This window comes from Nycticebus coucang, chromosome 11 (genome assembly GCF_027406575.1).
Source record: "Nycticebus coucang isolate mNycCou1 chromosome 11, mNycCou1.pri, whole genome shotgun sequence".
Classification (NCBI taxonomy): domain Eukaryota; kingdom Metazoa; phylum Chordata; class Mammalia; order Primates; family Lorisidae; genus Nycticebus; species Nycticebus coucang.
Window position 1 is genome coordinate 88,773,543 of NC_069790.1, and position 18,899 is coordinate 88,792,441.

The 18,899-nt window shown below is 39.3% G+C and overlaps 2 protein-coding genes across 8 annotated transcripts in view; both read left to right on the forward strand.

The window, feature by feature from the left end:
• The window catches only part of ST7 (suppression of tumorigenicity 7), a 313,492-nt gene that overhangs the window by 107,427 nt on the left and 187,166 nt on the right, over positions 1–18,899 (forward strand). The window lies entirely within an intron of this gene.
• Positions 17,813–18,537, forward strand: LOC128598259 (peptidyl-prolyl cis-trans isomerase A-like). Its single transcript, XM_053608654.1, has one exon. The coding sequence runs from the start codon at positions 17,851–17,853 to the stop codon at positions 18,322–18,324; it is 474 nt and encodes a 157-aa protein (XP_053464629.1). The 5' UTR covers positions 17,813–17,850; the 3' UTR covers positions 18,325–18,537.

Consider the following 18,899-nt stretch of genomic DNA (forward strand, 5'->3'; position numbering starts at 1 on the left):
GTGTCCTTAATTGCGTTTGCATTTCTCAGGGTCGGAGAGGTTTTCAGAGGATACATTCTTATCAGGGATGCCTACTTTGCCTCTTGAACCACCCCTACCTCTACACCAAAATTACTTTTCAACATATGTGGTTCTCTCAAAGTACATATCCCTGGGATGGGTGCATAAATGCTTACCTTTTCCCATTCCTTCTCTTTCACATGTATTTTTCCTTGGCTGCATAGAGAAAAGAAAGGGGATCACTGCAGTTTGGGTTTACACATCTGATGGAATGCTTCATTTTAGCCATAGGGATTAGCTGCATAAGGGTATCTGACAAACGATTTTAATGTCAGTCATTTGCTTAAAAACCTAGTAAAGTCAGTACCATTTGAGAGCTGCTTGTCTACCGGATACAATCTAGGCACTTTGTGTATTTAATTCATGTAGTCTCTAAGGAGAAAATGAATTTAGAAAAGTTTAAGGTTATACAACTGTGTCAGTGACAAGAGTCAAATCCAGGACTCTAAGACTGAAGTTAATGTTCACTCATTCATCTAGTCTTATCTCTCTAAATACTATTTATATGCAGCCATCTCCTAAATTGGTATTTCTAACATAGGCCTCTCTAATCTAGACATCTAGTCTACTCAAGACCTCTCGCCCAGACTAGACCTCTCTGAACTCAAGACCTAGTGTCTAGTCCAGTGCCTAGTTAATATTTCTACTTAGAGGGCGGCGCCTGTGGCTCAGTCGGTAAGGCGCCGGCCCCATATACCGAGGGTGGCAGGTTCAAACCCGGCCCTGGCTGAACTGCAACCAAGAAATAGCCGGGCGTTGTGGCGGGCGCCTGTAGTCCCAGCTACTCGGGAGGCTGAGGCAAGAGAATCGCTTAAGCCCAGGAGTTGGAGGTTGCTGTGAGCTGTGTGATGCCATGGCACTCTACCGAGGGCCGTAAAGTGAGACTCTGTCTCTACAAAAAAAAAAAAAAAAAATATTTCCACTTAGATGTCCCATGCATTCTCTGTCGGATATTGTTCCAAAACTGATTTCTGGTGCCTCTGCCACCTGCTACTCACCCAGGCATCCCCTTCTAAGGCTGTGACTGCTCCAACCTTCTAAATACTCAGGCCAAAAACCTGAGGCCATGCATAACCCCTTTATTCTTACATTCCATAGAAACTCTATAAAGAAGTGTTGTTGGGGGGGTGGCACCTGTGGCTCAAAGGAGTGGGGTGCCGTCCCCATATGCCGGAGGTGGCGGGTTCAAAGCCAGCCCCAGCCAAAAACTGCAAAAAAAAAAGGTATTGTTGGCTTTGTCTTCGAAATATGTCATCATTGCCTCCATCATTACTACCTGGGTCCAAGATACCATCTTCTGTGTGGATTACTATAGAGGTCTTCTGATTGGTGACACTGTGTCCCCCCTTGCTAGATAGAGCCATTGCCAACTCCAGTGAGACCTGGTCAGTCTTCTGTTCAAACCCTCCAGTAGCCTTCTCTTACCCTCAGAGTTAGAGCTCCGGCAGACCTGGCTCAGTGACCTCTCTGATCTTCCTTCCACTGTATTCCTTCCTGCTGGCCCGCTCTAGCTACACAAGCCTTCTTGCTATTCCCTGAACACAGCAGGCATGCAGATACCTGAGGGTCTTTGTACTTTATGTTCCCTCACTCTGGAATGTTCTTTCTCCCTGCAGGGTTCACTCATTTCTTCATGTCTTAGTAAATGGTACCTTCTCGTGAGGCCTACCCTGACCACCTCACTTTCTAGCATTCTTCTCTCTTACCCTGTTTTATTTTTCTCCATTGCTTTTATTACATTCTAATAGATTATATGCTTTATTTATTAATGCATCTTATCTGTGTCTCCTACCTTCTACAAGTCCCTTCCACAAAGCCAGGGACTTCTGTCTGCTTGGCTTATTGTCTTCTGCCCAGCACCTGTGTGGAGACCTGGTCTGTTGTTGCTGACCAAAAAAAATCTGTAGAATGAATAAGTTTATTCACAAACAGATATCAAGCACTGTGCTAAGAGTGAAGGACATAGGGACCATCACTTGCTCTCAAGGTTTTAATTGATTCTACCCTTTTAGGATTTCTACCTTTCAGTTAGGGGAAATCAAATTCTAGAGAGATCATAACTCCCAGTTGTGAAAGGAACCAGCATCTAGTGAGCAGTTGCTGTGTACCAGATGTTTCGTGTAGGTAGATAGAAGGCATTCACCTACACCTTACAAGAATCCCATGAAGCATATGCTTTTTGTGTTTTGCAGATGAGGAAACTGTGGTTCAGGGAAATTATGCACCTTGCTGAAAACAAACCTCCCTGTAGGTGGCATAGGGAAGAGTCATACCCCTGCCTGTCTGTCAGTGGCTCTGTTTTCCCTCTGCCCTAGTGCTTTTCTAACACTTCCCCATCATCCGTAGGGTGAGCCCCATTTCCTTACTGTGGCACATAAGATGCCTCCCCATCTGCTTTCAGCCTGTCAGGCAAGTCTTAGTTTTTCTCTCTCCTCTGGGGCAGTGCCAATTACAGCTTCTCTTTAAAGTCTTGCTTTTCACCTAAAAGGCCATACGCTTGCAGTTTCACACCTCTGCAGAGTGTTTTTTCTCTAACTGAAATGCCTTTTCTTCCCTTTGAATCACAGCTCGCATTACTTCCATGAAGGCTTTTTGAAAGCTTCTCTTGAGGACAGGGGTGGTCACTACGCATTGCTCTCTGACGTACCACCTGTCATCCATGCGCTGTGTTCTAGTTAGTCCACAAGAATAGGGCTTTCTTCTGTTCTCTTTTACCAAGCGACTTATACTAAGTCGCTTTTTCTTTACTTGTAACTTAATGGTGGTTTGAGCTGTAGTAGGTATTAGAAACACCTAGGCATTTTGAATATAACGATGAAGGAATGACAGGTTTCATCTGAGAAAGGTCTAGATGACACCTCCGAAATACTGTGTGGATGAAGCCTGCATTTCTATATTTATTGTGACAGAGTAGTTATTAAGTGCATTAATGTGTTAAAAACCCTGCCTTGCCACTTCAGGTTTAACTCTGTTAAGTTACCTATCTCTCAGAGTCTTCTCTGTCTGTGAAATGGATGGTAATTTTGGTACCTATCTGTGTTGCCAGGAGGATTTAATGACAATGCATGTAAAGGGCCCACCACAATTTCAACATTGGGTAAATGTGTTTAATTACAGCAAAGTTTTCTGGAGGAGTATTTGTACTAAACCATCTTAGATCTAAGTTACATTGAACAAAATACTAAAGGAAAGCTATTTGTCATTCAAAAAGAGGCAAGCACATTATTTTTATGTTGCCTTGTGGGTTCATCCTTCAGAATGACTTCTGCTATCCATCTTTTTTCCTATATGGAACCCCATTTGCAGTGATAAGCTGAATATTTTCAACATCCAAATGAAGAGGGCTTAGAAATGGATATTGACGGGGAAAACACTTGGAACCTGGGAACTGTGTGTTTCATTGAAACAACTTAGTAACGGGCAGTGACCATCTTTAGTGTTGTTTATGAGATGGTGTAGGGATAGGTTTTACAAAAGTATGGTGTAGGGATAGGTTTTACTAAAGTATGTTGATTGTGGGAACTGTCTTGCCCAAAATCTGTCTGGGGGGCCCTGGGTGTGCTGTCTGGGGGGCCCTGGGTGTGCTGTTCAGATGATGGAATTGTTTAGAACCCTGCAAATGTGCACATCTAGCTGTGGTCCAATTTTACATTAACTTAGTGTCTGGCAGTCTGTACTGCATACCTTGTCAGATGATTTCCTAGGCTGGCAATAATTAAAGGATTAGGATTTAATAGATGTAATATAAAGTCTGTGATGTCTGATGGTAGGTTAATCAGCTCAATACCAGGTGTTTGGAGACTGGGGATGTGTTTTGTGATTATAAGTCTCCATGTCAAATTTTTATTTTAGAAATTGGCCTAAGAAGGGCAAACTGAGAAATAAAATTCAGATGTAAACAATGACTTAGGAAATTAGTTTGGAAGTCAGTGATTTATTTTTTCTTTTTTGTCATAATTATTATATATAAGCTGACCCTTGAACAATACTAGGGTTAGGGATGCCATCCCGTTTCCAATCCCCATCTAAAATATGTATATAACTTTTGGCTTCCCCAAAACTTTACTGGTAGCTGACCCCCCCCTTTTTTTTTGCTTCAGAATATGACTTTATTTTTTTTTAGTTATTTTTTATTAAATCATAACTTTGTACATTGATGCATTTATGAGGTTCAGTGTACTGCTTTGATATACAATGTGAAATGCTTATGTTGAACTAAGGAACACATCCATCACAATTATACTCATTTCTCAATAGTTTTGAAATGTACCATTGCATCAAGGGAGGGTATTTGGTGTGACCTCACCTAATGTGCATGATGCAATAGAGGCCTACTCTTGACTGGAAACCTTAGTTATAACATGAATGGTTGATTAACATATCTAATATGTATTTTGTATATTTTATATATCAAATTTTTATAATAAAGTAAGCTAGAGGGAAGAAAATCATAAGGAATGGAAAACATTTTCTGTTGATTAAGTGGAAGTAGATCATCTTAAGGGGTTTAATCCTTCGTCATCTTCAACGTGAGTCAGAAGAGGAGGGATTGGCCTTGCTGTATTAGGGAAGAGGTGGAGGAGATGAAAGGGGAGGCAGGAGAGCCCTGTAACTTCATGGAGAAACATCATAATTCCTGCCAGTATTTTTTGCTTTTTCATTTCTCTAAAAATGTTTGCGTACTGTACCAATCTTTCCTTGACCATTTGTTTTAATTTCAGTATTCGTATCATGGAAGGGTCTGTGTCATAAAAGAAGTCAAATGCAATCTTGAATAATCTGAATGATGACGTGGCCAGATTTTCTAATGTCAATTTGTTTTCTGGAACTGCTTTGTCCACGTCTTCTTCCTCATAGTCTGGACTGGTTCAGAAGCACTCATCTTCACCAGGTCATCTTCTCATAATTCCTCTGTCCTATATCAATTTCTCCAAGATCTATATCTGGAAGTCTTTCACCACCACGCCCCTACCCTTCACTTTCACCCCCAATCTTTTTTGGCCATATCTTTAATATCCTTCATAACTTCCTTGATTGCTTCTGTTTTAAGTCTTGTGAATCGAGTACAATATCTGGACACAGTTTTTTCCAGCAGGAATTTTTTGGCAGTTTTGGGCTTGATGGCTTTTACAGCTTTGTCTATAACAATGATGGCTTCTTCAATAGTATAATATACTCTTTCCACACTTGTATGACGTTTCCTTTATCGAGATTTTCTTCCATAGCATTGACATAGAGTACTGTGTGTGATGAATGAATCTTAAAAGTCCTTATGACCCCTAGAGGCTGAAATAAAGATACTATGTTCAGAGGGTAATAGACCACTTCGGTGGCTTCAGTGTTGAACTCCTGGAGTTTCTCGGTGGCCAGGGACATTGCCTAATACCACAAAAACTTTAAAAGACAGTCTCTTGCCTTTCAGGTCTTTCCTGATTTCAGGAACAAAGTATTGATGGAATTAATCCAGAAAAAGGATTCTTGTTATCCAGACCTTGTTGTTGTGTAGCTGGTGGTTATCTTTTCCCTTCAAGGCTCAGGAGTTATCAGGTTTATGGATAAAGGAAATCTTGGTCATAAACCTGACTGCATTTGCACAAAACGATAGCATTAGATTCCCTTTTCCTGCCTTAAATCCTGGTGATTGCTTATCTTCCTTACTAACTTTGTGCCATTCCCCCACCTCCACCCCCTGAATAGGACATTTTCTTCTGCATTGCAAATCTGTTCAGGCAGTTATCCTTTCTCCTTAACGATTTTCTTATATAACATCTAGGAACTTACCTGCTTCCTCTTGGTTGGCAGAAGCTGCTTCTCCTATTATTTTTGGCATTTTTTAAGCCAAAACTCTTCTGAAAATTATCAAACCATCCTTTGCTGGCATTAAATTCTTCAGCTTTAGATCCTTCACCTTCCTTTTGCTTAAATTGTCATATAATGACTTTGATTTTTTTCTCAAATCATATGAGACTCTATAGCTATGCCTTTCTTATAGCAATTCTGCACATACATAAAAGATGCATTTTTGATAGGAGATAAAAAATACTTTGCAAAAAAATGCAAGGTGTTTGTACCTGCTGATGTAGCTGCACTGAGAGCTGAATGAATTTCCTTTCCTTTTCTTTTTTATTCTTTTTTTTTCTTTCTTTCTTTCTTTTTTTGAGACATGGTGTTGCTCTGTCTCCTGGGCTAGAGTACAGTGGCCTCATTGCAACTTCAAACTTCTAGGCTCGAGCCATCCTCTTCCCTTAGGCTCCAGGCACATGCCACCACACCTGACTAAATTTTTCTGTTTTATTTATTTATTTATTTATTTTTATTTGTTTGTTTTTTTGTAGAGATGAGCAAATTCTCTTGCTTAGTCTGGTCTTGAATTCCTGACCTCAAGCAATCCTCCTGCATTGGCTTCTCAAAGTGCTAGGATTACAGGTGTGAACCAGGACACCCAGCCCCTTTTCTTTTTTTCTTTTTCTTTCTTTCTTTTCTTTTTTTCAGTGGTCCTTAGATTGGATTCCTGAAATGGTGGACAACCACAGCTGCAGGCCTGAATCTATGGCACATGTCAAGCAATTCAACTTTTTCTTGGAATGTCATAACTTTTATCTGCTTCTTGGGATCAGTTTCAGCATCAATCATGGCACTTCCTATCGGGGCCATTATCTTATTCATAGTCTACAGTATTGCACTAAAATATGGTGAAAAGTCTACAAGAACCAGTAGAGATTACTTTTTAACTATGATATTCAATTTACTGAAGAGAAAAACTGCTCACATGTTGACGATTAGGGTTCCGTGGCATGTTAAGTAGACACTTGTGACACTTGAGCTCACTGCAGTAGCAACAGGAGTGGTTATGAAATTATTACAGTGCAGCATATACTACAGCTAATGTTACGCAGTTCTGATTTAATACTGCATGTTTACATTTCTCTCCACTGCAAATGGTGCCGTGTATGATCTGTAAATATTTGTGTAAGTTTGGATACATTTTAACTTTTTATAATAAATCTATCTTTTTTGGCCAAGGCTGGGTTTGAACCTGCCACCTCCAGCATATGTGGCCAGCACCTACTCCTTTGAGCCACAAGCACTGCCCCTGGATACAGCAGGCAACACACAAATACGCAACACATACATATTTAGCAAACAGTGTGCAAAGGTCTAGGATAATGGGTCTTAATATAGATATGGTGGCCAAAGAAAGCCTTTCTGAGGACTTGAGATTTAAGGGACAAAATTCCAGGAAGTCAGCTTTGTGAAGGAAGAGTATTTCAGGTAGGGGCTCAGCATGTGCAGAAGGCTTTTGAAGGAGGAAAGCATTTGGCCTTTGCCCCTTTCAAAGGAGACCAATATAGCTGAAATAGCAAGCAAGGTTAGAAAGACAGGTGACAAGTACCAAACCACCTGGGAGCTCATGTCCATGGCATGGATTATGGGCTTTACTCTGAGTGCTCAGGAAGCCACTGTACGAGTTTTAAACTCAACAGGGTCCAGTGTTTGTATTATATGGAAAGTGGATTGGACAGGATAGAATAGAATAAGAATGGACACAGGGAACCAATTAGGAGGGTCTGGTGTGAGTTGACAAGTGATGGTGGCTTGGACGAGGGTGGGCAGCAGGGAGAGAAGAGAATGCATTTAGGATGGTAAGCTGATAGAGCTTGTAGGGTTGGGTATGAGGAGTGAGGGAGACAGAGAAATCTAGGATGAATACCAGGTTTCTAGCCTGAGGAACTGGGTGGATGGGAGTGCCATTAACTGACATAGGAAGTTATCTGAAGGAAATAGAGAAGGAACTGAAACAAAGGCCAAGGGAAATTTGAAGGTTGGCAACCCTTAGCCCAGTCTAGCCACCCACATATTGTTATTCCTATTCTCTTGTTTTTTATCAAAATACAAGTTTTTCTTCTTCTGCAGACTCTTTGAACACTGTGCAGACTCTGTGTTATTAATTTATACAGTGTTCTCAAGTAAAAGCATTGGTGTCCAAGGCCTTGTGATTCTGATCTGGTTTCCCAGAATATTTCACAGGGCGCACACAAGAGGGAAGATTTAAAAACAGAGAACTCCATCACTTATTGCTATGGTGTAAATTTAAAGGGCCATAATTAAATTATACCCAAGATCACTCTTTTTTTGTAGATGTGCAGCTTAACCAGGAAGGTTGTCTTTCCTCCAGGACCCATTATGCTAGTACCTGCACCCCATTTATGGGAAACTATACAAGTTGATGGGTATGTTTTGCTTTCAGCTGATTTTTTCCCCCATATGTACTACCAGAAAGGATTTTGGAGTTATAGTTTTGCAATCTTCAATTTGACATTGGTAGTTACTTTTTTAGGAAAGTGATTATTCTCATCAGGTATCATTCTTTTAATACTAAATAGCTTTTCTTGTTATAAGTAAAATATCTTCACTGGATACAAATTGGAAAAACAGAAACAATCTATTTTATCTAATCATTGTGAGGTTTCATTCTCTTCATGTAAATTTATATCCTGCATTTTCACTTGACATTCAGTTGTGACTCTTTTCTGTGTCTTATTACTAGTATTCAAAGACATTTAAAATGGCCATGTGATATTCCTTAGTGTGGAGTACTTCATTATTTTCCTGTTGTTGAGCATCTGGGTTATTTGCTTTTCTTTATAGAGAAATGTTAAGTTGAGGAAAAAGGCCAGGTAATTTTTATAGAACATAGGGTTTTAACAAAAGAAATCAAATCTTCTACTCAAATCCCTGTCTTCTCTAGCAGCTTTACAAGAATCATCAGGGCATCAGAATAGCAGCAGTAAAATGCCTGGTCTCCTGGCAAGTTGCTTCGGGATTCTAGGTCTTACAGTGCTTTATTTTCTTTCTGTTTTTTTTTTTTTTTTAATTATTAAATCATAGCTGTGTACATTAATGCGATCATAGGACACCATACACTGGTTTTATAGACCATTTGACATATTTTCATCACACTGGCTAACATAGCCTTCCTGGCATTTTCTTAGTTATTGTGTTAAGACATTTATATTCTACATTTACTAAGTTTCATATGTACCCTTGTAAGATGCACTGTAGGTGTAATCCCACCAATCACCCTCCCTCTGCCCAACCTCCCCCCTCCCTCCCCTCCCTCTCCCCCTTCCCCATATTCTTAGGTTATAACCGGGATATAGCTTTCATATGAAAGCCATAAATTAGTTTCATAGTAGGGCTGAGTACATTGGATACCTTTTCCTCCATTCTTGAGATACTTTACTAAGAAGAATATGTTCCAGCTCCATCCATGTAAACATGAAAGAGGTAAAGTCTCCATCTTTCTTTAAGGCTGCATAATATTCCATGGTGTACATATACCACAATTTATCAATCCATTCATGGATCGATGGGCACTTGGGCTTCTTCCATGACTTAGCAATTATGAATTGGGCTGCAATAAACATTCTGGTACAAATATCTTTGTTATAATGTGATTTTTGGTCTTCTGAGTATATACTTAGTAGAGGAATTATAGAATTGAATGGCAGATCTATTTTTATATCTCTAAGTGTTCTCCAAACATCTTTCCAAAAGGAATGTATTAATTTGCATTCCCACCAGCAGTGTAGAAGTGTTCCCTTTTCTCCACATCCATCTCTGGTCTTGGGATTTTGTGATATGCACTAATCTTACTGGAGTTAGATGATATCTCAAAGTAGTTTTGATTTGCATTTCTCTGATGATTAAGGATGATGAGCATTTTTTCCTATGTCTGTAGGCCGTGCGCCTGTCTTCTTCAGAGAAGTTTCCCTTCAAGTCCCTTGCCCAGCCTGCAATGGGATCACTTGTTCTTTTCTTGCTTATACATTTGAGTTCTCTGTGGATTCTGGTTATTAAAACTTTGTCAGAGACATAACCTGCAAATATCTTCTCCCATTCTGAGGGCTGTTTGCTTGCTTTACTTACTGTGTTCTTGGCTGTGCAGAAGCTTTTTAGTTTGATCAGGTCCCAGTACTGTATTTTTGAAGCTGCTTCAATTGCCCGGGAGGTCCTCCTCATAAAATACTCACCCAGACCGATTTCTTCAAGAGTTTTCCCTGCACTCTCTTCTAGTATTTTTATAGTTTCATGTCTCAAGTTTAAATCTTTAATCCAGTGAGAGTCTATCTTAGTTAATGGTGAAAGGTGTGGGTCCAGTTTCAGTCTTTTACAGATTGCCAGCCAATTCACCCAACACCATTTGTTAAATAGGGAATCTTTTCCCCACTGAATGTTTTTAATTGGCTTGTCAAAGATCAAAGGTAATTAGCTGAGTTCCTCCTGCTTTGTTTTTATTTCTGAGTAATGTCTTGGCTATTCGAGGTTTTTTCTGATTCCACATAAAACGAAGTATTGTTTTTTCGAGATCGTTAAAGTATGATGGTGGATCTTTAATAGGGATTACATTAAAATTGTATATTGCTTTGGGTAATATGGACATTTTAACAATGTTGATTCTTCCCAGCCATGAGCATGGTATGTTTTTCCATTTGTTAACATTTTCAGCTGTTTCTTTTCTTAGAGTTTCATAGTTCCCTTTATAGAGATCTTTCACATCCTGTATTAGATAAACTCCCAAATATTTCATCTTCTTTGCCATTACTGTGAATAGAATAGAGTCCTTAACTGTTTTTTCAGCTTGACTATTGTTGGCATATATAAAGGCTACCGATTTATGAATGTTGATTTTGTAAGCTGAGATGCTGCTGTATTCCTTGATCACTTCTAAGAGTTTTGTAGTAGAATCCCTGGTGTTTTTCAGATATACAATCATATCATCTGTGAAGAGCAAAAGTTTGATCTCTTCTGACCCTATATGGATACCCTTGGTTGCCTTTTCTTCCCTAATTGCGATAGCTAAAACTTCCATTACAATGTTAAAGAGCAGTGGAGACAATGGGCAGCCCTGTCTGGTTCCTGATCTGAGTGGAAATGATTTCAATTTAACTCCATTCAATATGATATTGGCTGTGGGTTTGCTGTAGATGGCCTCTATCAGTTTAAGAAATGTCCCTTCTATACCAATTTTCTTAAGTGTTCTGATCATGAAGGGATGCTGAATATTATCAAAAGCTTTTTCTGCATCAATTGAGAGAATCATATGGTCTTTGTTTTTTAATTTGTTTATGTGCTGAATTATATTTATAGATTTACATATATTGAACCAGCCTTGAAACCCTGGGATAAAAGCGACTTTGTCATGATGTATAATTTGTTTGATGTATTGCTGGATTCTGTTTGTTAGGATCTTGTTGAATATTTTTGCATCTATATTCATTAGTGATATTGGTCTATAATTTTCTTTTCTTGTTGGGTCATTTCCCTGGTTTGGGGATCAGGGTGATGTTTGCTTCATAGAACGTGTTGGGTTGTATTCCTTCTTTTTTTTTATACTTTAGAACAGGTTGAGTAATACAGATAACTAGTTCCTCTTTATAGATTTGGTAGAATTCTGACATGAAGCCATCTGGTCTTGGGCTTTTCTTTTTAGGGAGATTTCGTATGGTTGATGCTATTTCAGAACTTGATATAGGCCTTTTCAACATTTCCACTTGATTCTGGCTAAGTTTTGGAAGGTGACGTGTTTCCAAGTATTGGTCAGTTTCCTTCAGATTTTAATATTTCTGAAATAAAGTTTCTTATAATATTCATTAAGGATTTTTTGAATTTCTTAGGAGTCTGTTGTTAATTTCGTCTTGGTCATTCATTTCTGATTGATGTAATTAGAGATTTTACTCTTTTTTTCCTGGTTACGTTAGCCAAAGGTTTATCTATTTTATTGACCTTTAAAAAGACCAACTTTTTGATTTATTGATCTGTTCTATAATCCTTTTGTTTTCAATTTCATTTATTTCTGCTCTAATTTTGGTTATTTCTTTTCTTCTACTGGGTTTGGGGTTGGAATGTTCTTCCTTTTCCAGTTGCTTGAGATGTCCCATTAAGTTGTTAACTTCCTCTCATTCCGTTCACTTGAGGAAGGCTTGCAGTGCTATATATTTCCCTCTTAGGACTGCCTTTGCAGTATCCCAGAGGTTCTGATAATTCGTGTCTTCATTGTCGTTTTGTTCCAGAATTTTGGCAATTTTCTTCTATGACCCAGCTGTCATTCAGCATAAGGTTATTCAACTTCCATGTTTTTATATGAGTATGCAGATTCCTGTTGTTACTGAGCTCAACTTTTACTCCATGGTGGTCCGAGAAGATGCATGGAATAATTTCTTTTCTTTTAAATTTACTGAGGTTAGACTTGTGACCTAAGATGTGACCGATTTTGGAGTATGTTCTGTGGGCTGATGAGAAGTATGTGTATTCAGTTTTGTTGGGATGAAATGTTCTGTAGATGTCTGCTAAATCCAAATGTTGGATGGTTAGGTTTAAATCTATAATTTCTTTGCTCAGCTTCTTATTGGAGTATCTATCCAATACTGTTGAAATCTCCGACTGTTATGGAGCTGGAGGAAATCAAGTTGCTCATGTCTGTTAGAGTTTCTGTTATAAATTGAGGTGCATTCTGGTTGGGTGCATAAATATTAATAATTGAAATCTCATCATATTGAGTATTACGCTTAACAAATATGAAGTGACCATTCTTGTCCTTCCTTACTTTTGTTGGTTTAAAGCCTATTGTATCTGCAAATAGAATTGCAACACCTGCTGTTTTCTGATTACTGTTTGCCTGAAATATGGATGACATCCTTTCACCCTGAGTCTATATTTATCTTTTAAGGTAAGGTATGATTCTTGTATGCAGCAAATATCTGGTCTGAGTTTTTGTATCCAGTGAGCCAACCTGTGCCTCTTTAGAGGACAGTTTAAGCCATTCACATTTTGGAGAACATTGATAAGTCTGGCAAAATTTGGGGTACTGAGTTTTTCAAAAGTCCAGTGTACATTTTTAATCCTTTCACCACTGTGGAAGTTGGAGTTTGATCAACAGTTTCTAAGTGAGTTTACTTTTGAGGTAGAGGATTGGGCTAGTCATTATGGAGGATAGGTCAGAGATTATCCTGAAGAGCTGGTTTGGTTATGGCAAATTTCTTCAACATGTGAATGTCATTGAAGTATTTAATTTCTCCATCATAAATGAAACTCAGTCTAGCTGGATACAGGATCCGGGGTTGAAAGTTATTTTGTTTTAGGAGATTAAAGTCGATGGGTTTTTTACACTGTTTTATGCCTGGCAGGAGTGTGCCATGGCACCCTAGTAGGGGAAATAGGTCCAGTTTTTAGACGGTCTCTCCCGTGGAGTATAATGGGAGGACTTTTGAACTCTGCTCGTTTGTTTATGGGGTACTCCGAACCATTCTCACTCCCATCTGCTTGGTGATGGATTTTGTACCTTTTATTTGTATCCTTGGGGTCGCAGCTCGCCTCAGCAGGGTAGATGTGCGTTCTTCAACCTTCTCTTTTGGTGCAGCTCTAATGTGCCAGGTTACTTGCTGAATTTCTGTCCTTTAACTCTCCTGGATGTGAGCCTCTGTCGAAAGCTGGCTTCAGTCAGCCATCCTGTCTCTGCCCCCTTATAGTGGTGCTGATGATGCTCTAGGACCTTCTTAATGCTGCAACCCTTTAATACAGTTCCTCATGTTGTGGTGACCCCTCAACCATAAAATTATTTTCACTGCTACTTCACAACTGTAATTTTGCTACCATTATGAATCGTAATGTAAATATCTGATGTGCAGGATGGTCCTAGGTGACCCCTGTGAAGGGGGTTGTGACCCACAGGTTGAGAACCGTTGCTCTAGGAGGTGCCAGACCTGAACTTGGACTCCCCTTGCTAGGCTCCTGAGCACCTTTACTTATGGGGGTCTTTGCTCTGGTCCTTTGAAGCTTCTTGGTATTTCCATTTGTTGCTGGTCCCTCTGGTCTTACTCTGCAGCACTGACTAGAAATAGGGAGGGACAAGCACAGCCCTCGTACCACAGCTCTGAGCTGTCATCCTCAGCCCAGCCCTGCAGTGAGCAGTCCCTCTGGTCTCAGCAGGTCACTCCTTATAGCCAGTCAGCATTTTATTGAGCACCTTCCAGGTGCCAGGGACTGGCTAGATGGTGGAGATGCAGTGGTAAGTCGGATGCAGTTGCCCTCGTAGTTTATGCTTGGTGGGAAGTAATTACACAGGAATGAAGATAGTTATGTATGGTTTGGGAGAATGATACACCAAAGGAGAGTTCTAGACAGTTTAGGATCTTAGCTAGCTCAGAGAGCTCTCCCACACTCTCTGAGCACTCTCTACATACTGTAAAATCTGCATTGTAACACCCCTTTGGGTATGAGCTGCATCTGTTACAGCTACAACACAGTCAGTGAAGTGGAGGTGTCCTCAGGAGGGGCTGTGTCTCTCCACTGACCTTTTCCGTTGGGGTAGTTGGACTGGTCCTTAGGTACTGCAGTGCGTCTATCGTAACCCTTTGGAGACTAGGAACTATTCTAATCTGTCTAGAAGGGGACATTTATTCCCGTGTTTCTTTCTTCTTAAAAGGATACCATGAACGCAGAGTATAAGTGAATTTCACCTTTGTCTGGCCGTTCCTTTATCACACTCAGTCTGTACTGTAAATGTGCTCTGCCTGAGGTGTGTGCCAGGGTGGCATGTGGTGGTTTTCTGTTTGGTTTGGTTTATTTGGTTATTTGGCAAATATGTCTTTATGGATAAAGAACAAACCAATTTCACTTATATGAGAACATTTTCCCAGCACATTATTTATTTTTAAAAACAACCAGCATTTTTGACAGGTGTTTATTATTGAACTCTGTGCTGGACATGCCGGGAAAATGAAGCAGACAAATACATTTGCATGTTAGTCGTATGTCCATCTTGTGATATTTCTTTGCAAAGATAAAGAGATACAGACTCAATGGAAGGAAAAGCAGATGAATTTGGAATGTTAGGTATTGTATTTGGTGATATGGTACAAGCAACCCCAGACATGCATTTGCTGGTCCTGAGTTAACCATTTTTCTCCACCTCATATTAGTTACTTGGTCTTGGACAGTTTAATAGTGATAATAATAATTATCTATAATAGTGATTAACAGTCACCTAGTAGTTGCCCAATGACTGAAAAATAATTCGCTATACTAAGAACATCTGATTTAATCCTCTGTGAGAATAGATACATGTATCTAAGGTTATTGGCCTGTTTGTGTGTGAGGAAACTGAGGTGCACAGAAATTGAGCAGATCCTCTTAGATCGTGCAGCTAGTCTTTGCTGGATTTAGGATTTTCACTCAGATCATTGTGGCCAGCAGCATATGTTCAGCCATGATGCTGTAATTAACCTTTGCAAGTCTCAGTTTGCTTAATTGGGTACTGGGAATTTATCTGATAAAATATCAGGTGTGTTCATATTTGGATAAACTCCATATCTCCCTCTTTTGGGTACTTTTCCTTCTTTGTATCTAAATTGGCAGTAGAACTTTTTTTTTTTTTTTTCTTTAGAGACAGATCTTACTTTATCGCCGTTGGTAGAGTGCCATAGTATCACACAGCTCAGAGCAACCTCCAACTCCTGGGCTTAGGCGATTCTCTTGCCTCAGCCTCCCGAGTAGCTGGGACTACAGGCGCCCGCCCCAACACCCAGCTATTTTTTTGTTGCAGTTTGGCTGGGGCTGGGTTTGAACCTGCCACCCTTGGCATGTGGGGTCTGCGCCCTACCCACTGAACCACAGGCGCCGCCCAGCAGTAGGACTTTTTGTTCGTTCCAGCTTTATGAGCTAGGTGAGATGGGAATGTTATGCCAGGTGAAAAAAGGGTTTCTGTGCACTACTAATGAGCATATTTCTTGCTTGGAGTTGTGAGAGTTACACAAGAATAAATAAGATAAAATGAAGAAGATGGAAAGCGGAATGGACTTTACACACACAAGGGATTCTTTTATATCAGGGTCACCCTAGAGGAGGATTCTGGTGACATATTGGAGGGACCTCACTCTGATTCTTGCCCATGTCAATGTTGTGTCAGTATCTGAGATGAGTAAAATGGGATGTTTATCTATTTGTGGATAATTTAAAGTGGTAGATTTGTTTTTCATTGATTCCTCATATTTTATATTTCTACTGATTTAAAAGGTAGACTATTTAACGTGTAATTATTTTAAATTGTGACCAGTTTAAAGGTTTTCATATGCATATTGCAGCTGTATTTCATAATCTATCTCATTATACTTAGATATTTTAATTCCTTTTATTCTTAATATATCTGAAAGTGACCTTTTTATTTTATTATTGTTATTTTTTGAGACAAAGTTTTTCCTTATTAACCCAGTTAGAGTGCAGTGATATCATCAGAGCTCATTGCAACCTTAAACCTCAAACTTCTGGACTTAAGTAATCCTCCTGCCTCGGCCTCCCAGGACTAGAGGCAAGTGCCACTATGTTTGGCTAATTTTTTTGTTTTTTGAAGTTTTCTATTTTGTAGAAATGAGGTCTCTCTCATGCTTAGACTAGTCTTAAACTGTTGGCCTCAAACAGTCCTCCCTATTTGGCCTCCAAAAGGTGCTGGCATGAGCCATTACAACCTGATGACTTTGTCTTACCTGTATCTATGAGTGACAGCTAGCCCAGGATGAAACTGGCTATGAGTGATAGCTAGTCCAGGATAAGACATTAAAATTTCTTGGGTCAGGGACTGTTTCCTCTACTACTTTTCTTTTCACATGGTGCTCAACTTTATGTTTTCGATCTAAATGGTGCTCTTTCCATCTTGTTGATTTGGCTTGAATTTTAAAAAATTAAGTACCTGGCCTTAGGAAGTTGTAAGATATTTGGCTCTTTGTTGTTTGTTTGTTTTTGAGGAGAGGAAAGAGAAATTTATTGCTTTGCTGGCATGGGAGGAAAATGGCAGACAATGGTTTAGAAATCCAAATCCTGCTTAAGATATTGTTTACATGCTTTGAGTTAGAGCTTCTTCTAGTAAGAGATTGTATCATTGAATTATATACTAACATGTTTATGCTTGATTAGTTGGGTTCGAATGCCCAAACGCAGTAAATAGTAGCCCAGTTGAAGATCTCTAAATAGATATTATGACATTTTAGACTTGAACTAAATAATCAATTTGAGTATAGTACAAGGACATTCTTTATTGGGACATATTTTTCATCTTTACAGAATATCCTTAAATAGTAATAGTGATGTGTAGTAGAGAGAGTTAGGGAACTTGAGTTTTGTCACAGTGTTGTAAATGAATATGATGAGCCTGTTATATTAACTTTCTGGGACTAACAATGAGTACTATAAAGTAAGAGGGTTAAAAGTCAAGATCTGTTCTTTTATTGTCTATAAAGTCTGGCTGCTACAGTAATCCTATCAGAGGGGGATGTTCTGCAGAACCTCAGTTGGTTGATTTCTACAAGGCTAATGACTATTTCTTGTGTGTAATCATAGATTCTAGGATTTGCACATGTTATTGTTAGAAAGCAAATTGATTTTCCACTAGTGTTTATTTTTTAATTCTTTATTGTTATATTTGCAAGTGAATGTCAAGATTATCAGGAATATTGACTAACTTAAGTGAATGAGTGGTTGCAAACGCATCTGCTTTTGCTTTTTGGAAATTGGTTGTTCTTTAGTCAGTCAGGCTCTCTATTTAGATAAGACAGGAAAATCAATAGCACATTTCTTTTATGCAAGAATTGTTATTTCCTATAAAGTATGCATGATGGTATTTTTAATTTATATTTCCCAGCCAAACACAAACATTTCACTTTCTTTAGCTTTGCCTGTCTTTAGAAATTAATGGGCTTTGCAGACGCTGTCGTCTCTTATAGTTGTCTGGTATCAGCCATGGTCAATCCCACCGTGTTCTTCGATGTTGCCGCCGACGGCGAGCCCTTGGGCTACGTCTCCTTTGAGCTGTTTGCAGACAAAGTTCCAAAGACAGCAGAAAACTTTCGTGCTCTGAGCACTGGAGAAAAAGGATTTGGTTATAAGTGTTCCTACTTTCACAGGATTATTCCAGGGTTTATGTGCCAGGGTGGTGACTTCACACGCCATAATGCCACTGGTGGCAAGTCTATCTACGGGGAGAAATTTGAAGATGAAGGTCCTGGCATCTTGTCCATGGCAAATACTGGACCAAACACAAATGGTTCCCAGTTTTTCTTCTGCACTACCAAGACTGAGTGGTTGGATGGCAAGCATGTGGTCTTTGGCAAGGTGAAAGAAGGCATGAATGTTGTGGAAGCCATGGAGCGCTTTGGGTCCAAGAATGGCAAGACCAGCAAGAAGATCACCATTACTGACTGTGGACAGCTGTAATAAATTTGACTTAATGTTTCAACCACCAAACCATTCCTTCTGTAGCTCAGGAGAGCCCCCCTCTACCCCATTTGCTCACAATATCCTGTGATCTCTGCTCTCACTGCAGTTCTTTGGGTTGCATATTTTCCTTAATCCTCTCCATGTCTAGCTGGATTGCAGAGTTAAGTTTATGATTATGAAATAAAAACTAAATAATAAAAAAAAAAGAAATTAATGGTGAGTTTGCATAAAAAGAACTTCAGTTGAAGAGCTTTAAATACGTTCTATTTAACATTAGTTGTTACAGATCTTTTCTGTTGGTTGTTATGAAGGCCTATTTTTCATAAAGGCACATTGCCCTTCTTTACTTGAAGGCTGAACTTGCTTTGAGTTCTTAGTTCATTGTGGTGAAGGTGAGTATCATAATTCTTAAGAGGAAGCCAAGTATCAAAAAAGGGAAATGCTTAGGAATCATAAGTCATATTTTCATATCCATCCTGTGTTTTATAAGAAATCATTTTACTCAGTTTTTAAGTTAATAGGTTGCCATGTCTATTTAACAACTGCTATGTGATGGAAAGAAGTAGGATGAT